The 23,295-nt window shown below is 40.3% G+C and overlaps 4 protein-coding genes across 5 annotated transcripts in view; 3 read left to right on the top strand and 1 right to left on the bottom strand.

Annotated features, from left to right (window-relative positions):
* The first annotated feature begins 1,560 nt into the window (after positions 1–1,560).
* Positions 1,561–11,333, top strand: setdb2 (SET domain bifurcated histone lysine methyltransferase 2). Of its 2 annotated transcripts, XM_026204867.1 has the most exons (13): positions 1,561–1,667; positions 1,782–1,820; positions 2,263–2,376; positions 3,612–3,698; positions 3,768–3,831; positions 4,326–4,641; positions 5,421–5,812; positions 9,139–9,308; positions 9,914–10,104; positions 10,658–10,703; positions 10,782–10,924; positions 11,026–11,114; positions 11,184–11,333. In XM_026204867.1, the coding sequence occupies exons 2-13, from the start codon at positions 1,802–1,804 to the stop codon at positions 11,221–11,223; spliced, it is 1,671 nt and encodes a 556-aa protein (XP_026060652.1). In that variant the 5' UTR covers positions 1,561–1,667; positions 1,782–1,801; the 3' UTR covers positions 11,224–11,333. The 2 variants fall into 2 exon arrangements, with proteins under 2 accessions (XP_026060652.1, XP_026060651.1); XM_026204866.1 differs by having other exon boundaries at positions 1,567–1,820.
* A 1,241-nt stretch (positions 11,334–12,574) lies between these two features.
* Positions 12,575–13,576, bottom strand: LOC113044699 (late histone H2A.2.2). Its single transcript, XM_026204879.1, has 2 exons — positions 13,469–13,576; positions 12,575–13,078 (listed from the first exon to the last, which is right to left on the bottom strand). Exon 2 carries the CDS (start codon positions 13,063–13,065, stop codon positions 12,640–12,642), a length of 426 nt encoding a protein of 141 aa, XP_026060664.1. The 5' UTR covers positions 13,066–13,078; positions 13,469–13,576; the 3' UTR covers positions 12,575–12,639.
* A 1,470-nt stretch (positions 13,577–15,046) lies between these two features.
* Positions 15,047–19,638, top strand: LOC113044697 (protein CREG1-like). The gene is made up of 4 exons (XM_026204876.1): positions 15,047–15,429; positions 16,233–16,352; positions 18,018–18,216; positions 19,052–19,638. The coding sequence occupies exons 1-4, from the start codon at positions 15,139–15,141 to the stop codon at positions 19,066–19,068; spliced, it is 627 nt and encodes a 208-aa protein (XP_026060661.1). The 5' UTR covers positions 15,047–15,138; the 3' UTR covers positions 19,069–19,638.
* Positions 19,639–19,761: 123 nt separating this feature from the next.
* LOC113044698 (T-cell surface glycoprotein CD3 zeta chain-like) overlaps positions 19,762–23,295 on the top strand; it is an 11,102-nt gene continuing 7,568 nt past the window's right edge. Inside the window, exon 1 of the mRNA XM_026204878.1 lies at positions 19,762–19,965. Within this exon, the coding sequence (XP_026060663.1) occupies positions 19,905–19,965 (61 nt within the window). The 5' untranslated portion in view covers positions 19,762–19,904. The remainder of the gene's footprint in view (positions 19,966–23,295) is intronic.

A 23,295-nucleotide genomic window follows, 5' to 3' on the forward strand; every position in this document is an offset into this window, starting at 1 on the left:
AGAATTTATTAAGTCTTTATATAAGTCTTTACTGTCACCTTTTATCAATTTAACTCATCTTTACTGAATAAATATAATTTCCGTTTTGCTGAAAAGAGAAATCAGGAGTACAATGTTTCTGTAGTTCTACAACAAATGTGAACATGCATTAATTCATCTCACTCACAAAATATTAAGAACAGATTCATTATCCTTCAGAATGAATAAAAAATGTAAAATGCAACTCAGAATATAAGCAATAAATAAAAGTTACATACTGAAACAACATTATAAAACAATTATTAAATATCATTAATCACAAATTACATCACACTACAACAAATAACTAACAATAACGAAAAACAACAACAACAACAACAACAACAACAATGTCAGCAAACAGCAAAACATTAACCCTTTAACAGTACACTGAAAAAAGGTTTAACTTAGTATTTTTGTCTTGTTTCTAGTCAAAATATCTAACAATTCTTAAATCAAGATTTATAAGTAAACTTCCGACATTTTTAAAAATGTAAAAAAAATGTTTTTACGTTTATCCCATATTTCAATGAATATATATATATATATATATATATATATGTGTGTGTGTGTGTGTGTGTGTGTATTTTGATTAAATAATAACAAAGAATACGACTAACAAAATAAAAAAAAACGTGATAACTAAAAAACATGATTTTCGAAAATTACACACACACACACACACACACACACACACACACACACACACATACATAAAATAATGCAATACTCAGTAATTAAAGTCAATGCACGTTTGTTTTTATAGCACTGTTTCAAAGCAGCTTCACGGTAATAAACAGGAAAGTACAGTATCTTCGACTGTAATTAATACTAAATAATCATTTGTGTACGCTATGGCAATATTTTGGCAACACATATGCCTTTATAATTGTTGATCTAACTGTAAATAGTTCGTGAATAATTGCATACTAACCACATAATCATTGTTACAAAACCTCACCGGAAGTACATGATATATAACATACAAAAAAACGTCACATGATGGCATATACATATGCATGTTAACATTAGATCGCATATGTTTACTGTGTTAATGAAATAAAATAACTTACAGTTAGTGGTGTTACACACAGACATGTAAAGGCGAACGCCGATTCATTGATGACAGAGAACCTGTCTAACATCTTATATTTATACACAAACCTCACTTTACCAGCAATATTGTTCGGTTAACTATGACGTAATGTGTCGAAAACAGTCATGAAAAGACCATCGATGGATAACTGTGACATATCGATTATCGATTACTTTTGACTTTTACTGGAACCAAAACGTTAGGAAACGTTCCATTCATTCTAGCGAATCGGTTCGCTCGGACAGTTCACCAACAGGTGATTCACTTAGTAATTTGAGTCCTCTTTCAAATAAAAGACCGCGATCTGGGTAAAATAGTCTTAAGTAGTTCGCTATATCCTTTTAGTTCGGGTATAACGTCTGCATTAAATGCCGTGTTGTGGTTCTCTGTAATACAGGAGTGATTCACAACGAGTCGGTTTGATTGAATTGGTTTGAAAGAACGATTCACTCGATTCGGACACATGCGGATGATTCTTCTTTGATGTCGCGTTCTTTCATTCGCTCTGGTGAAGTCGTTTAAGTAATAAATGTGACATTTTCATACAGTTTGCGTAAGTTTTAGAGTGAAGTTTGTATATATGTTTCTAATCAGCGTTTTTGTGAGATACTAGAGCAGTTCTGTTGTTTGATCGTGTTGTTTTCGGTCAATGTTTGTGTGAGAGCAGCACATCTGAGCCTCAACGAGATGATGGAGTTTGAAATTGGTAAGATCAGTGATCAGTCTGTCTAATCATCAAATAGTTCATTTATCTTACAGAAGACAGCTGTAGAAATAGTCTGAACTCTACAAAAGTCACTCGGTAATTAAAGAATGTGATTTGAGCGCATCTCTGATACAAAGTTGCTCTCTCGAGCAGAAGGAGGCTAACACACACACACACACACACACACACACACACACAGAGGAATCGCTCTGAGATGAGTTTAGACATCAGCTAGAGAACAAGAGGCATTCAGGAGATGTCCCTGACCTGACAGGAGATTTAGGGAGTGTTGAGGAGTTTCCAGGAGCTGGACATCTGCAGATGAAAACAGTTTTGGAGACGGTCAGATGTTCTGCAGCTCTGCTGTCTGGTTCAGACTTCTGGATCTCCTGAGTGTTATTATGAGAGACAGAGAAGATCTGATGAAGATGCTGTGTTTCAGAGCAAGCCAGGAGGTTCTGGGAGGAGGTGGATGTGGATGAAGTGTTCGATGATCTGCTGGAGAGACTTCATCACTTAAGAAACGTGATCACAGACAACACTGCTACTGACAGAGGTACACACACACACACACACACACACACACACACACTGCTACTGACAGAGGTACACACACACACACACACACACACACAACACTGCTACTGACAGAGGTACACACACACACAGCTACTGACAGAGGTACACACACACACACACACACACACACACACACACACACAACACTGCTACTGACAGAGGTACACACACACACACACACACACACAACACTGCTACTGACAGAGGTACACACACACACAGCTACTGACAGAGGTACACACACACACACACACACAACACTGCTACTGACAGAGGCACACACACACACACACACACACAGCTACTGACAGAGGTACACACACACACACACACACACACACACACACACACACACACACACACACACACACACACACACACAACACTGCTACTGACAGAGGTACACACACACACACACACAACACTGCTACTGACAGAGGCACACACACACACACACACACACAGCTACTGACAGAGGTACACACACACACACACACAACACTGCTACTGACAGAGGTACACACACACACACACACACACACACACAACACTGCTACTGACAGAGGTACTCACACACACACACACACACACACACAGCTACTGACAGAGGTACACACACACACACACACACACAACACTGCTACTGACAGAGGTACACACACACACACACACAACACTGCTACTGACAGAGGCACACACACACACACACACACACACACACACAGCTACTGACAGAGGTACACACACACACACACACAACACTGCTACTGACAGAGGTACACACACACACACACACACACTAACACTGCTACACACACATATGACAATGGTAACAGTTTAAAACGGGGTAATTTTTTTTTCATGCCTGGAACTTAAGAAATGTTAAAGATATCTTAATTCCCCTTTAGACTTTGGCTCTTAACAAACTTCTCTTTGGGTTTCTTTATTTTCAAGGCCCTGTTCTGTTCACTTCCAGAGATTGTGGGATCTCAGTATAGCTCCAGGAGTCAATAGTTCAGTTGTACACCTTTCAGTGGTCAGCAGCAAACATGGGTCACTTTGCATTCAGCTGTTTCTGAAGAACACATAATGCAGAAACTAGAACAGTATCTCTGTGGAAACATCTGTCCAGACTCAGATGACCTGAACTTCTCATGAGCTGTGTTTGTGAATGGGTTCCAGCTGACCGTGGGTTCTTCTGATCTGTTTCAGAGTACGTCCAGGCCATGAAGATCATCCTGGAGTCTGAGCTCACCTCCTTCAGGAGCGAAGGCATTCAGGAGGTGCTGATTGATGAAGGTCTGTGCTGGAGATTAAATATGAAACCGTGTTTGGTATCATACTGACGAGTGTCACGTCTGTGTCCAGAAATACTGACGGTGACCGTATCAGAGGCGGAGACGGAGAGCTTTCAGCAGAAGGACAGCACACGGTCTGCCATCTTTAGCATTATTATAGCCATCATCATTTATTTGAGTAATAAACCACATCTTTAACTCCTCGCCTTGAGGTCCTGATCTCCTCAACTGCAGCAGACAATGAAAATAATTGAATCATGTCATATTTACCAGAAACACATCTTTAACTGTTTCACTAACAGTTTCCCCCGAAACGTGTAGCACACAGGAAGTGACCTCGTTTGAATCCTTCCTGCAGCACAGGGTTAAAAACCTTTCCTCAAGATTTAACCCTGTGTAGCGTCGACTGTTAGCACGTTTAACACTGTTAGCAAAGACACTGGAGGGAAATCATCACAAACATGGACGTCATTCAGTGTGACAGTAATTCATCCTGTCACAAGAATCATTAGATGATATTAGAAGTAAACACATGTCAGATTCCTCTCGGAGATCAGAGCTATTATTAATCGTAGGAGAATGGGACACATGTACAGATAATAACTTCTGAGTGTGTGATGTGTGTCAGACTGTGCAGGGACGGAGAGTCGAGCTCGGATCAGAGCCAGACGTCTGCTGCGGGCCGAGGCGAGCTGCTTCTGTCTCCTCTGAGCTTCTGTTCTGAAGAGCCCAGGTCTCCTGTGCAGCTCGTCTACCATCCACACGACTGCAGCGCTGCATGTGTCCCGCAGCTGCCCGCTCACGCCGACCGCTTTCTGGGGCACAACCCGCTGCGTGCGCCCATGCTGTGCCAGTTCCAGCGCCACTGCGACCAGTCTGACGCTCGAGACGCCAGTGTGCTTTATAAAGCGCCGTGTGGACGCAGCCTGCGCTCCCTGGAGGAGGTACGGCAAGTCAAGGGTTAAATCTTCTCTCCAGTGATGTCTGGTTTGTTCGGAGGACAATATTAGAAAATCTGGAATCTGAGGGAGCAAACAAATCTAAATATTGAGAAAATCATCTTTAAAGTTGTTCAGATGAAGTTCTTAGCAATGCATATTACTAATCAGAAATTAAGTTTTGATATATTTACAGTAGGAGATTTACAAAATATCTTCACGGTACATGATCTTTACTTAATATCCTAATGATTTTGACGCCGCTTTAGAGACAAACTCGCATTAGCGCTAACTAGGTTTTTAGTCATTTGATGCAAAGGTGATAAAATACAAACTATAAGTACAAACTTCTAAATATATAAATATAAAAAACATTTTACGATGCTGATGATGCTGTAAATTGTGTGTTTACTATTGTCCTTGCATTACTGACAAACTATTTATTACTGTAAAGACGCTGACACCATCTGTATTGGTAAAAGCGTTATAGAAATAAAGGTTTATTGACCGTTGAACGCAGTATCGCATTTCTTGTGTAAAGGGTCCATGTAATTCGAAGTGCTTTACATATAAAATGAATGAGAATAATCACAAAAATAATAACAACAATAACAGAAGGAATGTAAAAGATTTAAAATTATTTGAAAATTGATTTAAAATTAATAATCATGATTATACATATACAGTACACATATACAGTAGCACAGTGCTCAGTCAGGACACTCAGAGCTAAACAGATTTGAGTCCGGTTACTGATTTGGCACATGTGATCTGTTCTGATCTAGGTGCTTCAGTTCCTGCTGCAGTCAGACAGCCTCGGCGTGCTGCAGCCAGACCACTTCAGCTTCGACCCACAGATTGTTCCAGAGAATCAGGTGCGAGCTCCGACCTCTGCTGCGCTGCTGATCGAGCAGGACCTCAGCCGCGGGATTGAGCCGGTTCCCGTGTCTCTGTTCAACGAGCTGGACGGCACTCGGCCCAAAGAGTTCCGCTACCGTAAAGAGCGCTGGCCACACGGCTGCTTCCTCAGCGGCGCACCTCTCTTCTCTGTGTGCTGCGACTGCACCGACGGCTGCGCAGACCCATGGAGCTGCGCATGTGTTCAGCACACGCTCAGAGGCTCAGGAGAGCAGCAAGCGTACAGACACCGCAGGCTGAGCGCGCCCCTGAGCACAGGGTGAGTTCGGGTGAGCTCGTCCTCTGTCAGGTGATGTGATCTGTCTCGTGACCTCATGATCTGTCTCGTGATCTGTTGATCTTTTTGATGATCTGTCTCGTGATCTGTCGTGATTTGATGATCTGTCTTGTGATCTTTCGTGATTTGATGATGTCACTTGATCTCCTGTGATTTGATGATCTGTCTCGTGATCTCCTGTGATTTGATGACCTGTCTCGTGATCTGTCGTGATTTGATGATCTGTCTTGTGATCTTTCATGATTTGATGATGTCACGTGATCTGTCGTGATTTGATGATCTGTCTCGTGATCTCCTGTGATTTGATGATCTGTCTCGTGATCTGTCGTGATTTGATGATCTGTCTCGTGATCTCCTGTGATTTGATGACCTGTCTCGTGATCTGTCGTGATTTGATGATCTGTCTTGTGATCTTTCATGATTTGATGATGTCACGTGATCTGTCGTGATTTGATGATCTGTCTCGTGATCTGTTGTGATTTGATGATCTGTCTTGTGATCTCCTGTGATTTGATGACCTGTCTCGTGATCTGTCGTGATTTGATGATCTGTCTTGTGATCTTTCGAGATTTGATGATGTCATGTGATCTGTCGTGATTTGATGATCTGTCTCGTGATCTGTCGTGATTTGATGATCTGTCTCGTGATCTCCTGTGATTTGATGACCTGTCTCGTGATCTGTCGTGATTTGATGATCTGTCACGTGTTCTGTCACGATTCGATGATCTGTCTCGTGATCTTTTGTGTTTTGATGATCTGTCATGTGATCTGTCGTGATTCGATTATCTTTTGTGATTCGATGATCTGTCTCGTGATCTTTCGTGATTTGATGATCTGTCTCGTGATCTCCTGTGATTTGATGATCTGTCTCATGATCTGTCGTGATTTGATGATCTGTCTCGTGATCTCCTGTGATTTGATGATCTGTCTCGTGATCTCCTGTGATTTGATGATCTGTCTCCTGATCTGTCGTGATTTGATGATCTGTCTCGTGATCTCCTGTGATTTGATGACCTGTCTCGTGATCTGTCGTGATTTGATGATCTGTCTTGTGATCTTTCATGATTTGATGATGTCACGTGATCTGTCGTGATTTGATGATCTGTCTCGTGATCTGTTGTGATTTGATGATCTGTCTTGTGATCTCCTGTGATTTGATGACCTGTCTCGTGATCTGTCGTGATTTGATGATCTGTCTTGTGATCTTTCGAGATTTGATGATGTCATGTGATCTGTCGTGATTTGATGATCTGTCTCGTGATCTGTCGTGATTTGATGATCTGTCTCGTGATCTCCTGTGATTTGATGACCTGTCTCGTGATCTGTCGTGATTTGATGATCTGTCACGTGTTCTGTCACGATTCGATGATCTGTCTCGTGATCTTTTGTGTTTTGATGATCTGTCATGTGATCTGTCGTGATTCGATTATCTTTTGTGATTCGATGATCTGTCTCGTGATCTTTCGTGATTTGATGATCTGTCTCGTGATCTCCTGTGATTTGATGATCTGTCTCATGATCTGTCGTGATTTGATGATCTGTCTCGTGATCTCCTGTGATTTGATGATCTGTCTCGTGATCTCCTGTGATTTGATGATCTGTCTCGTGATCTCCTGTGATTTGATGATCTATCTCGTGATCTGTCGTGATTTGATGATCTGTCTCGTGATCTCCTGTGATTTGATGATCTGTCTCGTGATCTGTCGTGATTTGATAATCTGTCTCGTGATCTCCTGTGATTTGATGACCTGTCTCGTGATCTGTCGTGATTTGATGATCTGTCTTGTGATCTTTCATGATTTGATGATGTCACGTGATCTGTCGTGATTTGATGATCTGTCTCGTGATCTTTTGTGATTTGATGATCTGTCATGTGATCTGTCGTGATTCGATTATCTTTTGTGATTTGATGATCTGTCTCGTGATCTTTCGTGATTTGATGATCTGTCTCGTGATCTTTCGTGATTTGATGATCTGTCTCGTGATCTGTCGTGATTTGATAATCTGTCTCGTGATCTCCTGTGATTTGATGACCTGTCTCGTGATCTGTCGTGATTCGATTATCTTTTGTGATTTGATGATCTGTCTCGTGATCTTTCGTGATTTGATGATCTGTCTCGTGATCTTTCGTGATTTGATGATCTGTCTCGTGATCTTCCATGATTTGATGATCTGTCACGTGATCTGTCTTGTGATCTTTCATGATCTGTCACGTGATCTGTCATGATTCAATGATCTTTAGTGATTCGATGATCTATCTTATGATCTGTCGTGTTTTGATGATGTCTCATGATCTGTCTCGTGATCTGTCGTGTTTTGATGATCTGTCACGTGATCTGTCGTGATTCAATGATCTTTCATGATTTGATGTTCTGTCTCGTGATCTGTTGTGATTTGATGATCTGTCTCATGATCTGTCGTGTTTTGATAATCTGTCTCATGATGTTTCGTGATTCGATGATCTATCTTATGATCTGTCATGTTTTGATGATGTCTCATGATCTGTCTCATGATCTGTCGTGTTTTGATGATCTGTCACGTGATCTGTCGTGATTCAATGATCTTTCATGATTTGATGTTCTGTCTCGTGATCTGTCGTGTTTTGATGATCTGTCACGTGATCTGTCGTGATTCAATGATCTTTCATGATTTGATGATCTGTATCGTGATCTGTCGTGATTTGATGATCTGTCACGTGTTCTGTCGTGATTCGATGATCTGTCATGTGATCTGTCGTGATTCGATTATTTTTTGTGAATTGATGATCTGTCTCGTGATCTTTCGTGATTCGATGATCTGTCATGTGATCTGTCGTGATTCGATTATCTTTTGTGATTTGATGATCTGTCTCGTGATCTGTCGTGATTTGATGATCTGTCTCGTGATCTTTCTTGATTTGATTATCTGTCACGTGATCTTTCGTGATTTGATGTTCGGTCCCGGATCTGTCATGTTTTGATGATCGGTCTCGTGATCTTTCGTGATTTGATGATCTGTTACGTGATCTGTCATGATTCAGTGATCTTTAGTGATTTGATGATCTGTCTCGTGATCTTTCGTGTTTCGATAATCTGTCTCATGATTTGTCGTGATTTGATGATCTATCTCGTGATCTGTCGTGTTTTGATGATCTGATGATCTGTCTCGTGATCTGATGATCTGTCTTGTGATCTGTCGTGATTTGATGATCTATCTCGTGATCTGTCGTGATTTGCTGATTTATCTCGTGATCTGTTGATCTGTCTCGTGATCTGTTGATCTGTCTCGTGATCTCCTGTGATATGATAAACGGTCTCGTGATCTGTCAGGCTGTTCGAGTGTGGCCCGTGGTGCGGCTGTGCGAGGAGCCGCTGTCAGAACCGTGTGGTGCAGAAGGGTCTGCGCGTGCGGCTGCAGGTGTTTCGTACGCCGGACCGCGGCTGGGCCGTTCGCTGCAGAGATGACCTCGATCAGGGAACCTTCGTCTGCATTTACGCAGGTACACACACTTGACAGCGTTATCATCATACACTCGTACGAAAACTAAAATAAAACATTTTCATTACTTAAACTAAAATAAATTACAAATCAGATTTCTTTCAATCATGAATTCATATATAATCCAGGGTTATCATTAAGTTATGAAAATTAGTTTCTGCTGCAAAATGTAAAAAAATTAAAAGTGAATATCTCACAACTTTACCTTTTTTATATCTTTTTGTTTATATCTTGCTGTTCTGTTTTCTTTGTTTCTGCGACGGAATGCAAAATAAAAAATTGTGAGATAAGAAGTCGCAATTACCTTTTTACATTTTTGTGTACATTTGACATTCTGTGACGGAAAGATGCGTCTGTATTTACTAAAACAAAAAAACATTTCATAATAAATCAGGGTTGCTGTCGTTAACTAAAACGAAAACCATGCAAAACATTTGCATTATTTGAAATAAAATGAATATTAACTGAAATAAAATCAAACAAAACAGATTTTCAGCTAGAGGCCAAGGCCACATTTCTCACTTTGGTTTAGTTTTAAAGTGATAAAATAACTAAACACAAGTAAGGTGAAAACTAAAGTAAGAGCATCAGTGTTGTGGTGCGCAGGTGTGGTTCTCCGTCAGCAGCAGAGCGTGGAGGAGCCGGCGGCTGGAGAGCTGCTGGTGTCTGATGATGAGGTGGAGGTGGTGGAGGAGTGGAAGCTGCCCGCCGGACACATGGAGACGGTCAGTGAGCCGCTGGACAGCTCTCCGCCGCTGTACGTGCCTGTGATCCAGAGACCTGCCGATCAGCTCAAGGTCAGTGCCCCTCCTGCAGGTGACCTTTGACCTGCTGCTCAGGGCAGGTGGAGCACTCCCCAGCTAATTTAGTTAATTAAAACCATTCTGGATTGTTTCTGAGTAAATGCACTTACTATACCGCTGTTGTGTTAATGGAGAAACCACTGGTGCACTTTGCAATATTAATATTTTTTAACCTTTTATTGATCATGTAGACAGAGAGAGTGCTTAAGTCTTTGATATTCATTTATATATTAAATAGCTTATAATAAATCAGTACACTAGATGAGATAAACCATGTATGAGTCCACATTCAGTTGATTTGGTGAAACATGATGAAACATGCCTTACAAAAAAGCATCACCTGTGTGCATTTTAAGACCAAACAGACTGATGTATTTTATTGAATGTTTTCAGTTTAGACTGCTCCTAGTCCTAAGCACTGTTTTTTAACAAAACTGCTCTGTAAGTGATTCAAACTTGACCAAAACTAAATAAGATAAAAATAGAAAATAAGATGCAAATAGCTGACAAAACCAGCAGCAGTCCTGGAGTGTTTCCTCTGTTTCAGGATCAGCAGCAGCTCGGCGTGTCGTCGCTGGACCGCAGTCAGAACGGTACGAGCACAGAAACACCTCCAGATCAGGACACACACATCAGTGTGTGTGTGTGTGTTAATCTGTGTGTGTTTGTAGGGGGCGAGGCGTGTGAGGAGATCGTGAGTAAGAGACCCAGACTGACCGAAGCAAACGGACACGAGTCGCAGCACAAACACACACCTGAGCAGATGTATTACCTGGACGCCTCCAAAGAGGGAAACGTGGCCCGATTCTTCAACGTAAGTGTAGCAGACGTTACCCAGAAAACACTGCATCTGCTGAAGACTCGCACTGACAGACGAATGATTGATTAAATATTGATTGATTGATGGACCTGCAGCACAGCTGTGAGCCGAACCTCTTCCTGCAGAACGTCTTCACGGACACACACGACCCACAGTTCCCGCTCATCGCCTTCTTCACCAGCAGGTGAGACGCGTCAGACTCTGAGCATGAGCGTGGAGCTGATCTCTCATCACCTGTCTGCTTGGTTTCCAGGTGTGTTAAAGCTGGATCTGAACTGACCTGGAACACGTGAGAGAAACCACCAGGACGCTTCATACTGTAATGACTGTCCAGAGTTAAGTGTTTGGCAATCTGTATTCAATTTTGCCTGATTAATAAAATATTTCAAGCTCTTTATACAAATGGCCTTTCAAGGTTTTTGTTCATTTTATTTTCCAGGTGTAAAAATCACTTTTATGATCTGTTTATGTGTTTTCTGAGACGATGAGGGAGTAAATCAGAATAGGAAATATCTGTACGTGAAGTTTTTCATTGTCAGTCATCCTGAGCCGCACTGGTTGAAAAAGACTGGGTTCATCTGAAGATATGAATGCAGAAACAAACAAAGACAAGAGATGTCATTATTTTAGGACTGAGAGTTTTTGTTGATTAAGTGCTGAAGTGTCACGCTTGAGAAATATTTTATGGTTCATGGAGAAGCTTTAACATTAGACTGGAAGTTCTTTATAGCAGGAAACGGTTCTTATGATCACGATGTTCTCCACACTAAGAAACATTGGTGCTTTAGAGACCTGAAGAGTCAAAGGTTCTGTGGGAAGCAAAATGGTTCTTCAGTGATCCTCAAATCTGGTTCAGGAGATCCTCTTTCCTGCAGAGTTCAGCTCCAGTCCTGATCACACACACACACACACACTGGTGGTTTTCTATTGATCCTGAAGACACGGTTTGGAGTTAGAGCTAAACTCTGCAGGAAAGTGGATCTCGAGTCAGATTTGAGGATCACTGCCAACCCTTTATTAACGGTGGGGGAAAAAAAAAATCCTGAAAGCTCAGCTAGGAATGAGATTGTTATTAAAAAAAAAAAAAAACTATTAAACATTAGATTATGAATCAGGAGCTAGAATCTCATATTTGCTTTTAGCCTGTACTTAAAATACAAAAACACTTTCTCTGTACTTTGAAGTGTATTGGTGCACACTACGTTTATTGCAGAAATACATGTCACACAGAGCTTTAGTGTTGAACACTTAGACAATGGTTCAAGAGTTTCTAAGAACCTTCCGTTTGATCACGGAGTCTGCTCAGAGTTCATGTTTGAAGGCTACAAGCATAAAAGGACCTAAAAACCACAGACGAGACCAAGATGAGGCCAGTTGAGGTTTTATGTGGGACTTCAGAAACCTGTGACCAGCTTAAAGCCTTCAACTACAGTTGCCAACCAACTTGTTAACCATATATAAGAACAACCCCCCCCACACCTTTATAGTGCTCTGGGACACTCATTACAAACCGAGGGTGACCAATAATCAGTAGATACCCACAGGTACCTTCACGGTTTCCATTAAACCAATAGATCTGTGATGTCTATGGTGTATCCTCCAGCAGGAACTTCAGATGCAGCTCAAGACCAAAACCAGACAGACTTTAGAGAAAACAGATTTATTAAAGTTAAAACCACCATCAGTCAAGTGCTCGAGCGGAGTCCGCCTCAGAAGTCCTGGGACTGGACGTCTTTGGGGTTGGCGGGGTCCCGTGGGGCTTTGGTCTTCTTGGGCAGGAGCTGCGCCTGGATGTTGGGGAGCACGCCGCCCTCCGAGATCGTGACGCCGCCCAGCAGCGCGTTCAGCTCCTCGTCGTTGCGCACCGCGAGCTGGATGTGACGCGGCGCGATGCGCAGCTTCTTGTTGTCGCGGCACGCGTTGCCCGCCAGCTCCAGCACCTCCGCGCACAGATACTCGATGACCGCGGTCAGGTACACCGATGCCCCGGAGCCGATGCGCGGCGCGTAGTTCCCCTTCCGCAGGAGACGCGCGACGCGACCCACGGGGAACTGCAGCCCTGCGCGCGTCGAACGCGACACGGAGGAGGACTTGCTCTTCGGCGCAGCGACCAGCTTCTTACCGCGTCCGGACATGATGCACACGGCTCTGGGGAAAGTTCAGAAAATCAGGGGATTTAAAGATGGAAGTTACAAGAACACAGAGATTAATGCATCTGCACAGCTGACGGAAAACAGTCAGATCAAGTGCCTGAAAAGTCCAAAACTGACTTAGATATAGCTATTAAAGTGCGATTGAAGTTAATTACTTTAATACAGAATGTTGGGTTCGAACTCGGGACAAATAGGCCCAATGATTTATTTTACAGTGGTCAACATCTGAAAAAACCTAAAGTTTTTCCCGGTCAAGAACTGATATTGATCTGGTTTTAGGATAACTTTAAAAGGTTTTGATCCATTTCAAACATTAACTACCATAAGAAGTTACAGAACTAACTACAAATGTAAAGTCTAATTTAAATAGGCAAATTAAACTTACCTGATTAAAACACCTGTCAAACAAAGAACAGCAGCAAAGTTGTTTGATTCTCATCGAAGACTCTTGTGTTTTATACTGAGTTTAACTGAGCTTCACCTGTGCACACGAGCTGGAGCCAATCAGCGCTCGGAGTTGATTATTTCGTAATTAATCAATTAGAGTGAGTCTCAGATTTGTGATTTATTTATTTTTAAATGTTAAGAATTTAATAATTACTGGTCATAGTTTGAAGTGGATTAAAATTTATCAAAGCTGTACTGAAGCCAAAATGATCCTACTGTATTTCAGAAATAAAGTGGTTTCAAATGGCAGCTATTTGCTTATAAACTTGTTTATATTATTAGGTGATATTTAAATGTTTATTATAATTTGCATTTGTTATTTAGCAGATGCTTTTATCCAAAGTGAATTAATTTTAGGACAATAGAAGCAATCTAACCAACACAAGAGCAAGTGCTGTGAAAAAGGGTTTTAATATAATAAAACAAGGAGTTAGAATAGAAATAGAATAGAGAGTGCTCGTGTCAGAGGTTAAGAGTTTTTTTCTAAATAAAAAGAAAGCACATGAAATAGAATTAGAATAGCTAGATTTAGAGGAATCAAATAAAAACAATATAATATCGATCAATTTCAGGACATTGAATTTGATGCAGGAAGGAAGTTATTTGCATATTGCTTTTCACAAAACACATTTCAAAGATGCTTTACAGAAAATCATCTATAATGCAGTGTTCTTTAAATATTGAGTAGTTTTATTAAATCCTTAAAATATTAATATAATGTAAAACTAAATATTTTATGATTTCTTTCACAGGTTTAGTATCTTGTCATCAAATACAAATGCAAAGACAGAATAAGAACAAAAGACAACGAGGGTCACATTACATTAATGAATCAAAGCATGTTATAAGAATCACCATAAAAGAGTCTTAACATGTAGAATTATTAGAGTTTACATACACATCAAGAGTTTTCCTGAAAACTAAATGTTAAATTTGGCAAGAAACAGAAATAAATTGATAATGAATTGAAATTGAGAAGGGTCTAGATTCAAAGACTTACCAAAGCAACATATTTAGGGGTTATGCACAAATTTTGATATATATTTTAACACAATTGGAAAAGTAAACCCAGAACACTTTACAATAAGCACAGTCCCAAAATAAATGACTGATTGTTTCTTCAGACAGAACACAAATACTAGGCTATTATTACATTTAGCAAGTTTGTAATTTACTATAATCTTAACAGAGACCTCAACACCTCTATTAAGAAGAAGAATAAATAAATAAAAACTTCCCACTCTGTATCACTAAAAATGTTATTCCAGAAACTCACACAACCAGGTAAATAAATCTGAGATTTAATAATTGACCGAATGTGTTTGTTGTTTGTGGCTTGGCTACTTCTGTAACCACGTGTTGAAGTCACATGATGCTGTTTTGATCACGTGAGTATCTGTTGAGTCCACATGACTCGTGTGATCAAATGAATCGTGTTCGGAGTTCTAATGAATCATTAGTGTTCACAGTGATCGGGGGCTGGACTCACATGATTCATGACTCTGTGCTCATGTGAATCATTTGTGTTCAGTGTTCAGTGTTCAGTCAGTGATCTGTGGTCACACTCGTGTGTGCTCGGTTGTTTACAGTGGCTGGTTTGGTTCACTGATGATGATGATGATGATGAAGGGTCGCGCGCTGCTGGCGGTGTGTGTGGCGCTCGTCGCCGCTCTCGGTGGCTCTCTGTCGGTTCCGCCGCATGAGGAGGTGGCTCGGATGGCCCGGTTCGTGGTCAATAAGTGCGACTGGGCTTCGATGGCCACGATCTCCACTCACGATCCGGTCCGAGGACAGCCGTTCTCCAACGCCTTCTCCATCAGCGACGGGCCCGTGGGCAACGGAACCGGAACCCCGTACCTGTACCTCACACACCTGGAGATCTCGGTGCAGGACCTGCAGGTGCGGACCAATCACACACACACTCACACACACACACACACACACACACACACACAGATAGAGCTACACAACACTAATCAACATTTACTCATTCGTCTGTAGCTACACTCATTTGCATGCATTTCCAGCAGATAAATACTTTTGTTGTTGTTGTTGCCATTTTAGAGTTCACGTTTTTTTTGCAGAAGGATTCTGGATTTTATCAGCTGAAATAACATCAAAACTTTAGTGTGTGTCTTTGATGTTTCCTTTCATCAAATTATGGAGTAAAATATATGTTATATATGTTATAATTTAAATGTGTAGTGTGGATGTTTCCTTTCCAATAGTCTGAAAGAAGATATTATATGCAAGCAAAATAGACCAACATGCAGTGTAATAAAATTATATTAATTGTAAAATAATAATAATAATAATTATAGAAATATTTTTTTTAAATAAATAGATAAAGTGCTATAATATATATATATATATATATATATATATATATATATATATATATATATATATATATATATACACACACACATATATATATATACACACACATATATATGCCTGTGTTAGAGACAGAAGACAATTAATAAAAATTTATTTTTACTTTTTTCATTAATGACTATATAGCATTGATGTGGTTTTGTGTAAGTGTGATTCAGCACATGACTGTTAGTTCATGACACAGCAATTTCACTTTATCAACATTCAACAGAACTGAGCGGCTGAAGTTAAAAAATGAACACACACTGCAGACGACTGATGATCTGATCTGTGTGTGTGTGTGTGTGTGTGTGTGTGTGTGACAGGTGAATCCCCAGTCATCTCTGTCCGTGTCTCTGGCTCAGACCAGTTACTGTAAGAATCATGGATTTGATCCTCAGAGTCCGCTGTGTGCTCACATCATCCTCTCGGGCTCTGTGGTGGAGGTACAGCACTCTTCTCCTCATGCAGTGTGAATAAGTGATGGTGTGACTGTGAATCAGTGTGAATCAGTGATTGTGTGAATCAGTTATATGTGACTGTGAACCAGTGATGGTGTGACTGTGATCGTTATGCATCAGTGATTGTGTGATGGTGAATCAGTGTTAATCAGTGATAGTGTGACTGATTTAATGTGAATCAGTGATGGTGTGATGCTGAATCAGTGTGAATCAGTGATGGTGAATCAGTGTGAATCAGTGATGGTGTGATGGTGAATCAGTGTGAATCAGTGATGGTGTGATGGTGAATCAGTGTGAATCAGTGATGGTGTGATGCTGAATCAGTGTGAATCAGTTATGGTGTGATTGGGAATCGGTGTGAATCAGTGATGGTGTGATGGTGAATCAGTGTGAATCAGTGATGGTGTGATGGTGAATCAGTGTGAATCAGTGATGGTGTGATGCTGAATCAGTGTGAATCAGTGATGGTGTGAATCAGTGATGGTGTGATGGTGAATCAGTGTGAATCAGTGATGGTGTGATGGTGAATCAGTGTGAATCAGTGATGGTGTGATTGGGAATCGGTGTGAATCAGTGATGGTGTGATGGTGAATCAGTGTGAATCAGTGATGGTGTGATGGTGAATCAGTGTGAATCAGTGATGGTGTGATGGTGAATCAGTGTGAATCAGTGATGGTGTGATGCTGAATCAGTGTGAATCAGTGATGGTGTGATGCTGAATCAGTGTGAATCAGTGATGGTGTGAATCAGTGATGGTGTGATGGTGAATCAGTGTGAATCAGTGATGGTGTGACTGGGAATCGGTGTGAATCAGTGATAGTGTGATGGTGAATCAGTGTGAATCAGTGATGGTGAATCAGTGTGAATCAGTGTGAATCAGTGATGGTGTGATGGTGAATCAGTGTGAATCAGTGATGGTGTGATGGTGAATCAGTGTGAATCAGTGATGGTGTGATGCTGAATCAGTGTGAATCAGTGATGGTGTGAATCAGTGATGGTGTGATGCTGAATCAGTGTGAATCAGTGATGGTGTGAATCAGTGATGGTGTGATGCTGAATCAGTGTGAATCAGTGATGGTGTGATGCTGAATCAGTGTGAATCAGTGATGGTGTGAATCAGTGATGGTGTGATGGTGAATCAGTGTGAATCAGTGATGGTGTGACTGGGAATCGGTGTGAATCAGTGATGGTGTGACTGTGAATCGGTGTGAATCAGTGATGGTGTGATGGTGAATCGGTGTGAATCAGTGATGGTGTGAATCAGTGATGGTGTGATGCTGAATCAGTGTGAATCAGTGATGGTGTGAATCAGTGATGGTGTGATGGTGAATCAGTGTGAATCAGTGATGGTGTGACTGGGAATCGGTGTGAATCAGTGATGGTGTGACTGTGAATCGGTGTGAATCAGTGATGGTGTGATGGTGAATCGGTGATGGTGTGATGGTGAATCGGTGTGAATCAGTGATAGTGTGACTGTGAATCGGTGTGAATCAGTGATAGTGTGACTGTGAATCGGTGTGAATCAGTGATGGTGTGATGGTGAATCGGTGTGAATCAGTGATGGTGTGATGGTGAATCGGTGTGAATCAGTGATAGTGTGACTGTGAATCGGTGTGAATCAGTGATGGTGTGATGATGAATCTGTTTCAGGTGAATGGCAGTGAGGTATCGGTGGCTAAAGCCGCTCTGTTCAGTAGACACCCAGAGATGATTGATTGGCCTACCGACCATAACTGGTTCTTCGCCAAGATGAACATCACACAGGTCTGGGTGCTCGATTACTTCGGCGGAGTGAAAACCGTTACACCGGAGGAGTATTACCGAGCCACTCCGTACCAGAAACACAGTGGTGAGTCCAACAGACGTGATCAAGATTCACTTGTGTGATGATTCACTTATATGACTCCGTTCCATTCAGTCAGTGTGAATCAGCACTAAATATGCTGTACTTAAAATCCTTTAGCTCATTTGGTGTTCCTGGTCTTTTACAGAGGAGCTCATAAATCTCGAATTTTGAATAATATTCAGTTTTTGAATGAAAAAAGCATTACATCTGGATAATTCTAGTAATGTTCATTTATTTAAATTAAAAACAATTATTTGTGGATAATAAAAACCGATGTGCATAAGCGTAGATTAATGATGTCTATGATCAGTCAGTTCCAAAACGAAAGACAAAACCTGCACAGATCGAAAGACTGCAATATTTGGTAATAATTTAGCATAACGAGATTTCTAAGCAATATTTTTGTAGGCTGATCATTTTAAACAGGAACACAACAAATGTAACTTGGGGGAGAGGGAGTTGTTCTATAATCAGTAGCCTTTAGTCCAGTGCCACAACATGAACTAGCATTTAACTAGCAATAAAATGAGCTGAACAACATGATTCAGGTTTGATCAGATGAAGCTTCATTTCAAGTAAGATGCAGTAAAATCATTATTGTTCTTTGATAAATCATTTGAAGTACGGTGGGCAGACTGGACATTTCTGAGTGAACAATTCACTGAATCGGAGTTTTGAGTTGATTCAGTGAAACAGTCCATTTATCGTCTTCTCAGCGATGTAGCGCTGAATATACTGTTCACATGAGCTCTGAGCGCAGCTGTTATCAGTCAGAAGCAGACGCTGTGCTGAACGTCACGTGACCGCGCTGTGTGTGTGTGTGTGTGTGTTTCTGCAGGAAGTGACACGCTGTGATCCTGGTAAACCGGAGCAGAATCACTGAAGGAGTGTTTCAGAAGAGACTTGGTTTTATCAATGTTTCTCAGGTTGATTCTGTTTGAACTGTGTTTGTCTGTGAGAGATGTATTAATCACATGTTGTTAATTTCTCCATAACATTAATTCTTTTGTAAGCATTTTGTAAAATGCTCCTGAATGATTTTTGCAGTTTGCACAAGTGCCTTCATTTGACCCTTTGCAGATTCACACCAAAGGCAGATTGAAATGTAAAGAAAGCCTCGTGTGATTCATCGGTCACTCATAGGTGTCCTTACCCCTGACCTTTGACCCCTTCTGACCCCTGTAGCAGGAAATGTGAACGTCACAACAAGTTTTTGGGTTGTGCAGCTCCGACTGGAAAGGCTTCTAGCCTTAAACAAGTTTCTGCTCACTTTGCTTGTATTTTTACACTCATCTGACGTCTTCCAGCCCTGTAGAATCACACAGACGCCAGTCAAATCATATTTACTCAGTGATTATTTTTCTAATGCTGATGTGTATTTTTTTGTAATAATGCAGTGAATTAAAGCGCAGATTTTGGATTGGATTGTTTGTCTCTTGTTCTGTTAATCGCTCAGATCTTCCTCTGAGAGTGAGTAGGCCGCGCGTGTGTGTGTGTGTGTGTGTGTGTGTGTGTCGTCAGTGTTTCAGTAGGTGGGTCGTGTCTGTATGTTCAGGTGGAGCTCGAGGAGCCACTTCCTGTCACAGAGCAGATCTAGAGCTTCAACGAAGTCACACACACACACACACACACTCGTGCGTCTCGAACCTGCGGCCCATCAGACGACAGACTAGCAGACAGACGGAGGGATAATGATGGCGTGGAGAGGAGCGTCCGCACTGGTCATCCTGCTGTCCATCACACCTGTGTCAGGTACGAGAGTGTGTGTGTGTGTGTGTGTGTGTGTTCAGATACGTTAAGGGAAGGCCGCCATCTTTGTCGAGGTTTCTGTGGAGTCGAGCGATTCCTCCAGTCTAAAGATTGAGAATCAGCTCAGAAGTACCTTTCAGCTGAATCCAGTGTTTGACCTTTGGCCTCCTGAGGTCAAAGGCCGTCCACTGCTGACCTGAGCTGGGGTCGTGCTTCGCTCGCAGGCCGCGGCCGTCTGCTTTCTTACTTTTATATCTCAAGCGATCCAGGTTTAATTATTACTCAGAATATATTTAGAATTATAATTTGTAATACTTATATATAACTTATATATATATGTGATTATATGGAATTGAAGAACAAACAGATAGTTTCTGTGTCTTGAATTACTCTTAAATGTCTTCTGTGTGTTGTGTTATTGTTTGTCTCGTGTTATTCGCTTTGTTCTCTCGTTGCTGCGTAAAAAAAGAAAAGTTAAACAAGAAGTCAACAGTGCAAAACGTTTTCAAATACATATTGTTTTAAATTCTGCATTCGATTAATTTTAATTCTTAATTTTTTACAGAAAAATCTAATATTTCTCAGGAAACATTTAATCTAGAACATGAGTGAAAATATCTCCACTATATATATATATTGTATACGTTTTATAAGCACCAATAATATTAGAAAGATCCCAAAGGCTTGATTGAATCTAAAGTTACTGTGAAAGAGATTGTGAACAGAAATAAAACTGAGATGAACTCTGCAGCCGTGTCGATGAACTTCAGTCCAGTGAAAGGTTTCGTTATTAACAGATTTGGCTGATTTGAGTGTTTATCTTTTATTAGAAACGCTGAAACATCGGAACAAACTTCTGCTTCTCCAAACTTCACGAGTTTTGATTTGAGAGCTGAATGTAAAATAAACCTACGATCTCGAGTCATACTGAATGTTTAAGTGTTGAGTGTGAAAGTGTGTTTAGAGCTGGAGGTTTCACGGGGTTTCACTGGGTTTGATTCAGTGCTGATTCAGTGTTTGATTCAGTGTTTGATTCAGTGCTGATTCAGTGTTTGATTCAGTGTTGATTCAGTGCTGATTCAGTGTTCGATTCAGTGCTGATTCAGTGTTTGATTCAGTCCGTGTGAATCTCCAGTAAAGCAGAGTCGAGTGGAAACGCTGGAGGATCCGCTGATCTCAGATCAGATGATACTGGATTGATTCACTCTTTCCACCGACACACTCCAGTCATGTCATGATATTATTGTGAGAACTTCATCAGCCATTCATGATTTTCCACAAACACAGATGAAAGATGAAACACACACAGACACACACACACGAAAAAATGCGAAATCATTATAAATTCAAGCACACATATAAGTATATACATAGTGTGTGTGCGTGTATATATATATTTATTATTTATGTGTGTGCGCGTGTGTGTGTGTATATATTTATTATATGTGTGTGTGCGTGTATGTATATTTATTATGTGTGTGTGTGTGTGTGTGTGAAAAGTTAAACATTTTCAAAATGTAAAAAAAAAAAAATCATGTTTTTTCTGTGCATTCCAATTTATCTCGATCTAACTGCAGAGTTATTTTGATTAGGTTACAAAATAACAAAAAAAACATGGTTTCTGAATATTTTAAACAAAGGGAGTTATTGTTTTTTTACAAATAAACTCTTCATATATGATATATGCATATAATATTTATTTATAAAATGAGAATAACTATTGCCATGACGTCTGAATGAGATATTACGGAGCATCAGATCTGTTAAATGGAAATTTTTGCGTCAGTGTTCATCTCATCTGTTTCGACTCGTGAGCGTCTTCAAAGAGTCTTCGCTTCACAGTTTCAGAGAATCTTTATTTCTGCTTTATTGAACTTAATTCTGTGTGTGTTCAGAGCCGTCTGTGTTTCTGCTGAAGCTGTTTTTGATCCGATGCTGCTGATGTTGTGGAAAGTGTTGTTCAGTGGGCGACAGCAGCTTGGTTTACAGTCAGAGTCCTCTCTAATAGATCAGTGAATCACACGACGAGACACGGTGGAAAATACAGGCTGAAAAACATCATTTCAAGGAACACGCTGCAGAATCAGATCAAATTCTGTGAACTCAAATATGAGTCCCACACCTGACAGATGTTGATTAGTGTTTAACCAGCGCTCCACATTCACACAAACACATCACAGACCGCTTCAATTCACTTTATACACAACACTACTCTCTAAAGAGTCATCATTCTGAGTAAAAACAGCAATTATGTGAAATATTACTCTAATGTAAATCATCTGTTTTCTGTGTGAATCTGTGTTAAAGTGTAATGTATTTCTGTGATGCTCCGCTGTATTTTCAGCATCATTCCTCCAGTCTTCAGTGTCACATGATCTTCAGAAATCAGAATAATATGATGATTTACTGCTCAAGAAACATTTCTGATTATTATCAGAGTTGAACACATTAATATTTCTGTGGAAACTGTGATGTAGTTTATTTTTCAGGATTCACAGATGAACAGAAAGTTCAGAAGAACAGCATTTATTTGAAACAGAAATCTTTTGTAACATTATAAATGTCTTGATTATCACATTTGATAAATTTAATGCGTCCCTGATGAACAAAAGTATGAATTTCTTTAAAAGAAAATCTAGGTTTTAAACAATGGTGTGTATATGTATATAATTTTATTAAGAAATCCACATCTATAAATAGATAATCACATTCTGTTTTCCAGTTTTTAGTCGCCGTTTGATTTTATTAATAAAAAAGATCAAACTATATTTTTCTTTGAGTTGATCGAAGCATCAGTAAACCGAACGATCGCTTCATTCACACTAGTTCTGTTTCTCACACAATAGTAATATCACAAACACACACTTTTGTGTATTTCAGCGTTCAGAGAGTCGCTCATGAGTTTCCCAAACTCTGAAGATATTTTCAAATCAAAGTGAAATATTAGAACACATACATATATAATATTTAGTTTGTGTCATGTTCAATCATGAGAGCCGTTACTGTGTTTCTGCTTTCTCTATACTCCACTATACTGAAGTCAGAGTATGGATACTACGTGGAAACATTACTGTTAAAAGTATCTAAGCAAAGTCAAACTTGAGCAAAAGTAAAAAAAGAGCAACTTTAAGTGAACGAGCCCCGAATCACAAACTAATCATGAATAATCATCAATTAATCAGTAGTTTATTCATTTGATTAATATTCTCTGACCTGATTGTAAATGAATGTGTAATTCTAAGAGCATTAATCCACAGCCTGGAAAAACCTTGACTTTATTCAAATTATTTAAACAAATACATTTATTATACTTCATTATAGATCTGATGATGT

The sequence above is a fragment of the Carassius auratus genome, chromosome 26, assembly GCF_003368295.1.
Source record: "Carassius auratus strain Wakin chromosome 26, ASM336829v1, whole genome shotgun sequence".
In the NCBI taxonomy this organism is placed as follows: Eukaryota; Metazoa; Chordata; class Actinopteri; order Cypriniformes; family Cyprinidae; genus Carassius; species Carassius auratus.

Excerpts from the sequence above, each read along its gene's own strand:
- setdb2 (XM_026204867.1), top strand. Across the intron at positions 3,832-4,325 it reads CAGCAGAAGGACAGCACACG|ACTGTGCAGGGACGGAGAGT; the intron begins GTCTGCCATCTT and ends GATGTGTGTCAG. Across the intron at positions 11,115-11,183 it reads ATCGCCTTCTTCACCAGCAG|GTGTGTTAAAGCTGGATCTG; the intron begins GTGAGACGCGTC and ends CTTGGTTTCCAG.
- LOC113044699 (XM_026204879.1), bottom strand. The coding sequence starts at position 13,065 with ATGTCCGGACGCGGTAAGAAGCTGGTCGCTGCGCCGAAGAGCAAGTCC.
- LOC113044697 (XM_026204876.1), top strand. The coding sequence starts at position 15,139 with ATGATGATGATGATGATGAAGGGTCGCGCGCTGCTGGCGGTGTGTGTG. Across the intron at positions 15,430-16,232 it reads TCTCGGTGCAGGACCTGCAG|GTGAATCCCCAGTCATCTCT; the intron begins GTGCGGACCAAT and ends TGTGTGTGACAG. Across the intron at positions 16,353-18,017 it reads TCTCGGGCTCTGTGGTGGAG|GTGAATGGCAGTGAGGTATC; the intron begins GTACAGCACTCT and ends AATCTGTTTCAG.